Consider the following 9,801-nt stretch of genomic DNA (forward strand, 5'->3'; position numbering starts at 1 on the left):
TGGTTTCGTTGGCTTTTTTTTGGGGGGGTGGTTTTTTTTTGTTTTATTTTTCTTTTCTTGCCGGTTTGGGGTTATTTTTTGGTCTGTTGGGGGGGAGGGGTGTAGTCTTACCCCTGGCTCCACACACATCCCCCCTCCCTGTGGGGGGGACACAGGGACGGACAACCCCCCCCCCCAAATTATATATAAAGAGGAGGTTCGGCCCCCTCCCCCACCCCCAAATTGAGAGAAAAAGGAATAAAAAAAGTGCACTCTTGGTAAGGGCAGTCCCGGTCGTTTTTTGGGGGTGGAGGAAGAAGGGGGGGGGGGGTGGTGTCATGGCAGCCGCCATCTTGGGGGGGCGGTGGCAGGGTGTGGTCGCCATGTTGGGTGTGGGAGTGAGTCCGCCATCTTGAGTGTGGCTATGACGCGGCGCGGCGGCCATCTTGAGTGTGGCGGTAAACCGGGGGGGGGGGGGGGCTCGGCCATCTTGAGTGTGGCCGGTGCACTACCTTCGGCACGGCGTGTCAGCCATCTTGGGTGTGGCGGCCATCTTGAGTGTGGCGGTGGAGTTCCCGAGGCGGCCATCTTGGGTGTGGCAGCGGAGCACGCTCGCCGGAAAACGCGGTGTTCCTTCACTAACAAGGGACGGACGTTTCCCCGTCGCGCCGGAAGTGACGCAGAAACACAGCGCCAGAGGCGTGATCCCTTACCGGCGGGGGGGGCGACACACGACACAGCCATGACTCGCTCCCGTCAGTCCTGGGGGGATTTGGGGGGGGGGGGAGTTGGGAAGGGTTTGGGGGACACCCCCCCTTCACTCTGCCCCTCTCCGCAGGGCGACAAGTCGAAGCTGCCCGAAAGAAGAGGGTCCAGGTGAGGGTCGACCCGCCGAGGGTTACCGCCCCCCCACAAAGCCCGGGGGACGGGGGCACCGGTCTGGTTTGGGGGTGCCAACCCCCCCACACCGTGTGTGTTCCCCCCCCAGGGAAAACGCGCTAAGGCAGCAGTTAAGAAGGACCCGGGGGTGCCACAGCTGGGCCGCTTCGCCGCCCACGTCCAGCAGCAGAACGAAAACAGGCAGAAAAGGGTAAAAAAAGAAATAGATCAATGGGGGAGGGGGGGGAAGTTTGGGGTTGCTCCCCCCCAAGTTTTGAACCCCCCCCCACCACATCCCTGCAGGCGGCAGAGGCCCGGCGTCGTCGGGAGGAGGCCCGGGAGACGGAGGTGGGACGGCGGCGGAGTCTGGCCGGGTTGCAGCACGACGCCCTGCGACGGCAGCGGGAGTTCGAGCGCAAGGTGGGATGTTGGGGTACCCCTGGTTTTTTTTGGGGGGGGGGGGGTGTCCTTCAGATAGTGGGGTGCCCTCCCCCATAACGCAGGGTGTCGCGTAGGAGGCGGTGATGACCCAGCCTGATGCGCAAGAAGAGGCGTCGCTGCGGCAGTACGGGAGGGAGTTGCGCAAGGTGAGTCCTTGGAGGGGGGGTGGCGGCGGGGTTTTGGGGGGGGACAGGGGTCTGAACCCCCTTTTTTTGGTAGGTGTTGGCAGCATCTGATGTGGTCCTGGAGGTGCTGGATGCACGTGACCCCCAGGGCTGCCGCAGCCCGCAGCTGGAGGCCGCCGTCCAGCAGGCCGGGCACCGCCAGCGCCTGGTGCTCGTCCTCAACAAGATCGGTACGTGTTTGAGGAGGGGGAGATTTATTAGGGGCCGTGGGGGTCCCTATTTCCTGCACACAATGGGGAGACACCTTTTTTTTGCCTCTTTTTGCCACCCTACCGCCCCCAGATCTGGTGCCGCGGGACGTGGTGGCGGCGTGGCTGAAGTACCTGCGAGCCGAGTTCCCCACCGTGGCTTTCAAGGCGTGCACGCAGCAGCAGAGCCGCAACCTGGTGGGGTCTCTGGAAGGCAAAAGGGGGGGGGGGTTGCTTTATGGTGGGGGTCACAGCAGGGACACCCCCTCACCCTGATGTACCCCCCACCCTGACCCTACAGAAGCAGAGCCGGCTGCCGGCAGCGACGGCCCCGGAGGAGGTCCTGGCCGGGGGGGCCTGCGTGGGTGCCGACTGTTTACTCCGCGTCCTGGCCAACTACAGCCGCTCCGGGGAGGTGAAAACGACCATCACCGTGGGTGTCGTGGGTGAGCGGGGGGGGTCTGCGAGATGGGGCGGGGGCACGTTTTGGGGATAAACTGCTAATTGCGACCCCCTCCCGCCTCTCAGGGTACCCCAACGTGGGCAAGAGCAGCCTCATCAACAGCCTGAAGCGGAGCCGGGCCTGCGGGGTGGGGGCTGCACCGGGTGTCACCAGGTGAGCCCCACCCCCGGGGGGGGGGAGGAGCCTGGGTTGGCCCCACCCCTCCATGTGGGAGGGGATTATGAAGCCCCGCCCCCTTTCAGGTGCCTGCAGGCGGTGCAGCTGGACCGTCACATCCAACTGTTGGACTGTCCCGGCGTCGTCATGGCGACGGGGGCCCCCCCCTCCGCCGCCCCCCTGAGGGGAGCCCTGGCCCCCCAACGCTTACGGGACCCCCTGAGCCCCGCCGCCGCCATCCTGCGCCGCTGCCCCCCCGAGCAGGTGGGTGGGGGACCCCCCCCAGGGGGAGTGGAGACCCCCACCTTGGGGGCTTAGGCCTGTCGTCATGGTAACTGGGGTGTCTGGGGGGGCTTAGGCCTGTCGCCATGGCGACTAGGGGTGTTGGGGACCCCCCCTTGGGGGCTTAGGCCTGTTGCTATGGAGACTAAGGGTGTTGGGGACCCCCCCCTTGGGGGGACTAAGGGTATGTGGGAACCCCTTTTGCTGTGGCAACGGTGAGGGTTGGGTTGGTTTTTTGGGGGGGGGGGTCCCCTCTTTTGGCATTTCCACCCCGTTTTGGGCCCAAAGCGGGGAGCCAAAGGGAGAAGTGGGGGCTGCAGAATGCCAACAGCGTGGGAAGACGTGACGAGACCCTGTGTGTGTGATATTCTGTGTTTCCCCACCCCAAAACAGCTGAGCGAGCTTTACGGGGTCCCCCCCTGCGCCGACCCCCGGCAATTCCTGTCCCACCTGGCCCGGCGACAGGGCCGGCTCCGTCCTGGGGGGCTGCCGGACCCCCACGCCGCTGCCGTGGCCCTGCTGCGTGACTGGACCAGGTGGGTGAGTTGGGGGGGGGGAGCTGGGGGGGGGGTCTCCCCACACCCTGAACCCCTTTTTAGGGGGCTAGAGGGGTGTCCCTGCTCCCTGACCAACTTGGGGGGGCTGGAGGGGATCTCCTCACACCCTGAACCCCTTTTTAGGGGGCTAGAGGGGTGTCCCTGCTCCCTGACCAACTTGGGGGGGGGCTGGAGGGGGTCTCCCCACTCCCTGACTCCCCCCTTTTCTGCCACAGCGGGAAGATCTCCTACTACACCCACCCCCCTGAAACGCGGGGCGTGCAGCTGGAGGCCCAAATCCTGACAACTCTGGGACCGGCGCTTGACCTGGAAGCACTGGAGAGGGGTGATGCCGAGGCGCTGGCAGGTGAGAAGTAGGGGATCCCCCCCTGCCCCAGCTTTGCATGCTGGGGTGACACACACCCCCCCCCAAAGCTCACCTGACACCTCCGTCGTCCCCCCCCCGTAGCTGTACCAGTGACAGTGACGGGCATTGGGCTGTCCCCGTGTATCCCCGAGGCGGAGGAAGAGGAGGAGAAATCCGGCGGGGAGGAAGAAGTAGCCATGGAAGATGATGATGGTGACCTGGAGGTGCAGAAAGAATTAGGGGTTTGCTGAGAGGCTGGGTTTTTTTGGAGGCGGCGGGGCTGATGGGTTTATCTTTGATGCCTTCCACCCCAGCTCGGCAAGGTGACGGTGGAGCTGAAGCCCCGGGTGAAGACGGCGGGCAGCGGGGAAGGGTCTGTACCCCGTGCCCCCTGTTTGGAGGAGGTGGCTGCCCTCCACCCCCTGTTACAGGGCCAGGGGCTGCGGGCTGCCAGCAAACGGAGGAAAAAGCTACAAAAAAGAGCGGGTGAGTAAAGACACCTCCTTTTCCCAAGCCCCCAAAACCCCTGTGAATTCCCCAAAACCTCCCTGACCCCCTCCAAAATCCTTCTGATCCCCCCCAAACTGGGACTGTCCTCCTATCCTGCAGAGAAAATCGCCACAAAGCTTTCGGAGACACTGGAGGCGGCCATGCAGTTCTGACGGCAAGGTGTTTGCAGCAAAGATTTATTATTTTTTTAAAGCAAGAAATGGTTAAAAAAGCCCCCTTTTTTAAATAAAAGCATGGGCAGTATGGGGTTGCATCTGAGAGGTACAGAGTTTTTTTGGGGGGGGGGGTCTGGGGGTCTCTCAACCTGGAGGTTGAATTGTAGAGGCTTGGCGGGGGGGGAAGGAGAGGGGCCCCCAAATCCCTGTGGAGGTTTTGGGGGGCTCATCCCATTTCATCAGCTGGGGGGGTGTCGCAGAATAGGGATGTGGACCCCCCCCCGATTTTGAGGGGAGCCCCGTTTTTCCAGCTGAGTCAGCAAAGGCAGTGCTCAGGTAGTAAACCCCAAAATTGGGATCAAGGGAGGCTCAACTGGGGGGGACGGACAGTGGTGGGGGGGTCCACCTCATTTAGGATACTGTATTTCTATTTCTTCGCTTTTTCCCAATCCCTATGGGGCAGCCTATACCCCACCCCTTGACACCAAATGAGCCACCCCAACCATACAGAGCACCCCAAAAGCCATCCTGCATCCCCACCGCCACACCCCACTGCTCCCCAAAACGCCTTGTACACCCCCAAAAGGAACAGGGTCACCCCCTTAAGTTCTCCACCTTACCTCTTCACGGTGTCCTTAGCTGCACAGGCAAGTGATGAAGGCTTCCCTGGGGTTTTGGGGTGTGGGGTGCCCCCCACACATACCGCATGGGGATGGCCATGAGTAACGAGCTTCCCTCAGCCTCGGCCGCCATTTTGTCGCCTCTTCCTCCGCCTCAGCGGAGGGCTCTGGAGACACGGGGGCAACAGAAGTGCTTTAAATACTTTTATTTAGGCGAGGGGAAGGGTAAAATCGGGCATTTTGGGTTGTTTGGAGTTGTTTTTATCTCGTTTTTAGCGGTGGATGCGAGGCGGTGCTGCCGTTGGGCGCCATTTTGTCTCCCTGAGGGGACGGGGGGGGCGCGGCGCGCGCGCAGGGGTTTTCCCGCCTTTTTTGCCACCTGACGGGAGGAGGGGAGGGGGGTCGCGAGGCGCGCCTCGCGGCCGCCGGCCCGCACGTGCGAACGGGGGGGGGGGCGGAACGAAGCGCGGCGGCCGCTCGCCCAATCGCGGTGCGATAAAAGGGGAGTGGGCGGGGAGAAAGGAGGTGCTTGGGCCAATAGGAGGCGGGGCGGGCTGGTGTGGGCGGGGCCGCTGCGGGCGCATGCGCAAAGGGAGAGCCGGCGCGCAGGCGCGGTGAGAGGGAAGCGGGTAACGGCGGCGGGTCCGGGTCGTTTTAACGGGCCTTAGGGGGGGGTTGAGGGAGGGTTTTGTGGTCTGGTTGAAGCGGGAGAAGCGGGGAGGGGATGTGAGGAACGTCTCTTCGCAGTTTCAGCCCTCCTGGAGCTTCTTTTCTCCTCAGAGCTGCTGTGAGAAATGTCTCAGAGGAAGCGCAGTAGAGGGTCGGGTTTGTCTCAGGTAAAAGGCTGCCTCCTCGTCATCTCTGCCTTCTTTCTTCCCTTTCCCACCTGAGTGGGGGGTTCCCCCTCCACAGCAGCAGTATCTTCTTGGTCTTTCCCTTCAGGGGGGTGATGGGGATGAGGATTTTAGTCAGAGCCAGATGCCAACGCACAGCCAGGTGCAGAGGAACCTGGAGAGGCACTCCCAGGATCAAGTGAATCAGAAGGTGGGTCGAGGCAATCCCCTCTCCTGGAGTGATGTATCTTACCTTCTCTGTTATCACCTAGTTCTTAGCCTTTCCCTCGTCTTTGCCTCGCAGGTGAGCGAGCTGGTTCAGTTCTTGCTTGTGAAAGACCAGAAAAAAATCCCCATCAAGAGAGCAGGTGAGTTTAGGGGACCCCAAAAACCTTAGTGCCCTTGGGGAGCTCAGGCATCCAGGGTCTCTCAGGGATTCCCTTCCCTTTTCCTGTAGATATGCTGAAGAAAGTCATCCGGGAATACAAAGATGTCTACTCAGAGATTGTCAACCGGGCAGGCAAGACCCTGCAGCAGGTGGGGGTATTCTGGGGGGGGGGGGGGAGAAACTCCCTGTTAGATTAACCCTTTGCTTTTTGCAGGTATTTGGGTTGCAGCTGGTGGAGATTGACACCAAACACCATATTTACATCCTCACCAGCGACCTGCCCCGCGCCGAGGGGGAGAACCTGCACCGGTGAGGGGCTACTGCTGGGTGATTTGGAGGGGGGGAGCAGACCCCATCAGTGTGTGTCCCCCGTTCATGTGGGTGACACACATCTCTGCTGCAGGGACAACCAGACAGCAAAGCTAGGGCTCCTCCTCGTCATCCTCAGCTTCATATTTATGAAGGGCAACATGGCTAAAGATGGTGAGCCCCCCCCCTTTCTGTACCCCACTCCCCCTTAGTGCCACCCCCCCACCACTGACACCCCCTTTTCCAGGTGCTGTCTGGGAATTTCTCCGCCGGCTCCGGGTGCAACCAGGGTAGGATATTGGGGGACACATGCACATACACAGATAATGGGGGGGACAAGTCTTGTTGCTGCCACCCCTCGTTAACCCCACCGCCCTCAGGGAACGACACGAGGTCTTCGGCGACGTCAAGAAGTTGGTGACGGAGGAGTTTGTGCGGCAAAAGTGAGTCTGGGGGTCTGTTTTTCCAGACTGTGGGGGTGGGGGTGTCCCCCCCTGCCTTTTTTCAGACCTTGCGGTCCCCCATGTCTTGTGCCCCCCCCGCCCCACCCCCACCCCCCCCAAAACCCCCGGTGCGCACAGAGCAGCCCCGGCGCCAGTCTCGGCCGGGCTGTTTATACCGCACCGCAGATCAAAAAAAAAAAAAAACAACCCATGGCCCCCCCCCGCCTCCCCCCAGCGACTTGAGAGGTCTGTCGTGGGGCTGGGGAGTGCCAGACAACCCCCTCAGGGTCCCCCAAGAGGCGTTGGGGGGTTTCACCATGCCCCCCCCGCCCCTTGCAGGTATTTAGAGATCACCCCCATCCCCCTGACAGACCCCCCCGAATTCAGTTACCAGTGGGGGCCGCGGGCGGCCAAAGAGACCTCCAAAAGGGATGTGCTGCGCTTCGTGGCAAAGGTGAGGCCGTGTTGGGGGGTGGCCCCGGGTTTTGGGGGGGGCCCGGGGCTTGATTTAACAACCCCTCCTCTTTTTTTCCTCCCCCCTCTGCCCGCCCCCTCCCAGATCCAAGGGAAGGACCCCACGTTTTGGATGAGCCAGTACAACGAGGCCGAGGCCACCCCCTGACCCCCCGAAATCCTGGCATTCCCCCCACCCACCCAAAATAAAGGTGCCCTTTTGGGGTGCAGCCCCACAACTTCCAGGCTCAGTGCTTCGTTAAGGCAAGGTTTAATTTGGGGGGGGGCCCTGGGCCCCCCCTTGCCAAGGACCCCTCAATAATGGTGGGGGACGGTGACCAGGGCATCGGCTGGGGGGCGGCTGACATCAACGTTCTGCGGAGTGAAGACATGCGGGGGGTGGGAGGGCTCCCCAAAATCTAATGCCTCCCCCTGCCATCCCTCTTTTTTTGGGGTGCCCCCCCTCTTTTTTTTGGGGGGGGACACATGGGGGAAAGCCCCTTTTTACCTGAGGCCGCTCCCGGTGGGTGTTCACTGCTTCGATGTTGAGGAAGATGGATTCCACCTCGCACCCTGCTTCCCCGCAGAGGGAGAAAGGACCCGGCTACAGCTTGACGGGGGGGAGTTGTCCCCCTTTTTTGGGGGGGGAACACACAGAGTCCCATTTTGGGGGACGCAGCCCCCTTTTTGGGGGGGACATCGCCGCACTCACCGTAAGCCACGGGGGTCAGCTTGAGCACCGTGTGTAGGGGACACTTGAGGTAGGGCAGCTCATCTGGGCAGTGGGGGGGTGGAAGGAAAGAGGGGGGGGTGTTGGGGGTGGGATAATGGGTCTGGGGGTGTCCCCAAAAAGTCCCTAACTGTCCCCAAAACCCTCACCCGCGCTTTTATCCAGGAAATAAGCCAACAGGCAACGCATGACGGCTTGGTGGCAGACGACCAACACGTTCTCCTGCCGTTCCAGCTCCATGATGACGGGTTCCAATCGCTGCACCAGGTCCTCGTAGGACTTTGGGGGGGGGGGGGGGCGTGGTGAGGGTGTGTTGTCCCCCCCCAAAACGCTGCATTAATTTGGGGGGAGGGGGTTTACCTCGCCTTTGGGATAACGGTAACGATACTTGTCCTGATCCCGTAGGGCGAATTCGTAGGGGTAGCGCTCCTGGATTTCCTCGTAGGTCATCTCCTCGCAGACGCCCTGCGGGGTAGGGATGAGGGGGGGGGATTTGGGGGTGTCCCCCCCTCAAAAAACCCCAAAACAAGAGGGGGCGACTCACAGCGTCGATCTCGTTGAGGGCTTTCCACTGCTCGTAGGGGACCCCCAGGGCCTCGGCCGTCTCGATGGTGCGTTTCATGTGGCTGGTCCAAACTTTCAGCTCCCGGATCCGTTGGCTGCGGATGAATTCGGCCAGGGCCTGGGCATACTGGGGGGGGTGGGGGGTGGACACGCCCATAGGGTGGGATTTTCCCCACCCCAGCCACGCCCATAGGGTGGGGTTCCCCCTGGATGCCCCTTGTGCAATGGTAAGGGATGGGGTAGCCCCTTGCTGTTTTAGCTCCACCCCCTTGGGGGTGTGGTCTGTTCTCAGTCCCACCCCTCCCAGTGGGTGTTGCCTTCTGGTAGCCCCACCCCTCATAGGCGTGGCTTGCTTCTAGCTCTTTGCATAAAGCCCTGGGGGTGTGGCTTGTGCCCCTGGCTCCACCCCTTTGCGTTCCCACCCACACTATGGGGGTGTGGCTTTATCCCTTGGCCACGCCCTTTTCTGGCTCCACCCCCCGTGGGTGTGGCCTGCTCCCTTAGCCCTGCCTCTGTGCAAGTGGGCCTAGGCAATGGTGACAGCTGGGGGTGTGGCCTCCTCTGTTAACCCCGCCCCTTGCCACCTGGGGGTGTGGCCTTCCCCGTTAGCCCCGCCCCCAGCCCTACCTGCAGTAACCACTGGGGGTGTGTCTCCCTCCATTAGCCCCACCCCTTTGTCCACAGCCCTGCCCCCAGCAACCGCGGGCTGGGTGTGGCCTCCCTTAGCCCCTCCCCTAGCCCCGCCCCTCCATTCCCTATTCCCCCCCCCAGCCCCTCCACACTCGTGCCCACCCCACGGGCCCACCGTCCCCGACCCCACCTGCCTCCCCCGAGGGGAGAGCCCCGAGTCTCCCCCGATGCGTCCCCGCAGGTTGAGCTGGCTCTCGCCGTGACGGCTGAGGTAGATGGCGCGGGGCGTGACGTGGATGTTCATCAAGTAATAAACGATGCGGCTCTGGACGTGACCCTGCACCCGGTTCGCCAGGTAGCGCGACCCCACGTCGAAAATCTTGATGTAGGACAGCCCGCTTGGGATAAGGCGGGGGGGGGGGATAACGCCCCGTATCAGTCGGGGGGGGGTCCCCAAGCTGAGGGGACGCGTACGCACGCCCGTGGGGTTTGGTGTCACCTGTCCAGCTCCTCATCCAGGGGCTCGTAGGTGGCTTTGTAGCATTCGATGCGCTTGAGGAAGTCGGCCACCGCTTCTTCCTGGGCACAGCCTTTGTAGTCGGGGCTGCTCAGCTTCACTTGCTGGGGGGGGGCATGATTTTGGGGGTTGGGGGGGTGACACAGGGCTCCCCCTGAGGGTCCTTATCGTGT

General features: G+C 62.3%; 3 protein-coding genes across 9 annotated transcripts in view; 2 read left to right on the plus strand and 1 right to left on the minus strand.

Moving 5' to 3' along the window:
• The first annotated feature begins 616 nt into the window (after window positions 1–616).
• Window positions 617–4,239, plus strand: GNL3L (G protein nucleolar 3 like). The gene is made up of 15 exons (XM_075018587.1): window positions 617–734; window positions 818–855; window positions 968–1,069; window positions 1,162–1,278; window positions 1,374–1,445; window positions 1,519–1,654; window positions 1,767–1,870; window positions 1,974–2,118; window positions 2,201–2,288; window positions 2,378–2,555; window positions 2,967–3,109; window positions 3,346–3,476; window positions 3,579–3,700; window positions 3,791–3,962; window positions 4,086–4,239. The coding sequence occupies exons 1-15, from the start codon at window positions 722–724 to the stop codon at window positions 4,136–4,138; spliced, it is 1,614 nt and encodes a 537-aa protein (XP_074874688.1). The 5' UTR covers window positions 617–721; the 3' UTR covers window positions 4,139–4,239.
• A 1,090-nt stretch (window positions 4,240–5,329) lies between these two features.
• Window positions 5,330–7,450, plus strand: LOC142025909 (non-structural maintenance of chromosomes element 3 homolog). Of its 7 annotated transcripts, none has more exons than XM_075018630.1 (11): window positions 5,330–5,375; window positions 5,509–5,597; window positions 5,704–5,805; window positions 5,899–5,962; window positions 6,052–6,131; window positions 6,197–6,291; window positions 6,386–6,465; window positions 6,539–6,581; window positions 6,672–6,734; window positions 7,106–7,188; window positions 7,294–7,450. In XM_075018630.1, exons 2-11 carry the CDS (start codon window positions 5,556–5,558, stop codon window positions 7,395–7,397), a joined length of 756 nt encoding a protein of 251 aa, XP_074874731.1. In that variant the 5' UTR covers window positions 5,330–5,375; window positions 5,509–5,555; the 3' UTR covers window positions 7,398–7,450. The 7 variants fall into 7 exon arrangements, with proteins under 7 accessions (XP_074874731.1, XP_074874730.1, XP_074874733.1 ...); XM_075018629.1 differs by having other exon boundaries at window positions 5,348–5,390; XM_075018632.1 differs by having other exon boundaries at window positions 5,348–5,390; window positions 5,542–5,597.
• The window catches only part of PFKFB1 (6-phosphofructo-2-kinase/fructose-2,6-biphosphatase 1), a 5,458-nt gene continuing 3,068 nt past the window's right edge, over window positions 7,412–9,801 (minus strand). The window contains exons 2-9 of the mRNA XM_075018471.1: window positions 9,611–9,732; window positions 9,302–9,509; window positions 8,462–8,608; window positions 8,278–8,382; window positions 8,067–8,196; window positions 7,900–7,962; window positions 7,696–7,760; window positions 7,412–7,562 (exon numbers count right to left, since the gene is read on the minus strand). Of these exons, the coding sequence (XP_074874572.1) occupies window positions 7,503–7,562; window positions 7,696–7,760; window positions 7,900–7,962; window positions 8,067–8,196; window positions 8,278–8,382; window positions 8,462–8,608; window positions 9,302–9,509; window positions 9,611–9,732 (900 nt within the window). The 3' untranslated portion in view covers window positions 7,412–7,502. The remainder of the gene's footprint in view (window positions 7,563–7,695; window positions 7,761–7,899; window positions 7,963–8,066; window positions 8,197–8,277; window positions 8,383–8,461; window positions 8,609–9,301; window positions 9,510–9,610; window positions 9,733–9,801) is intronic.

The sequence above is a fragment of the Buteo buteo genome, chromosome 30, assembly GCF_964188355.1.
Source record: "Buteo buteo chromosome 30, bButBut1.hap1.1, whole genome shotgun sequence".
NCBI classification, from domain to species: Eukaryota; Metazoa; Chordata; class Aves; order Accipitriformes; family Accipitridae; genus Buteo; species Buteo buteo.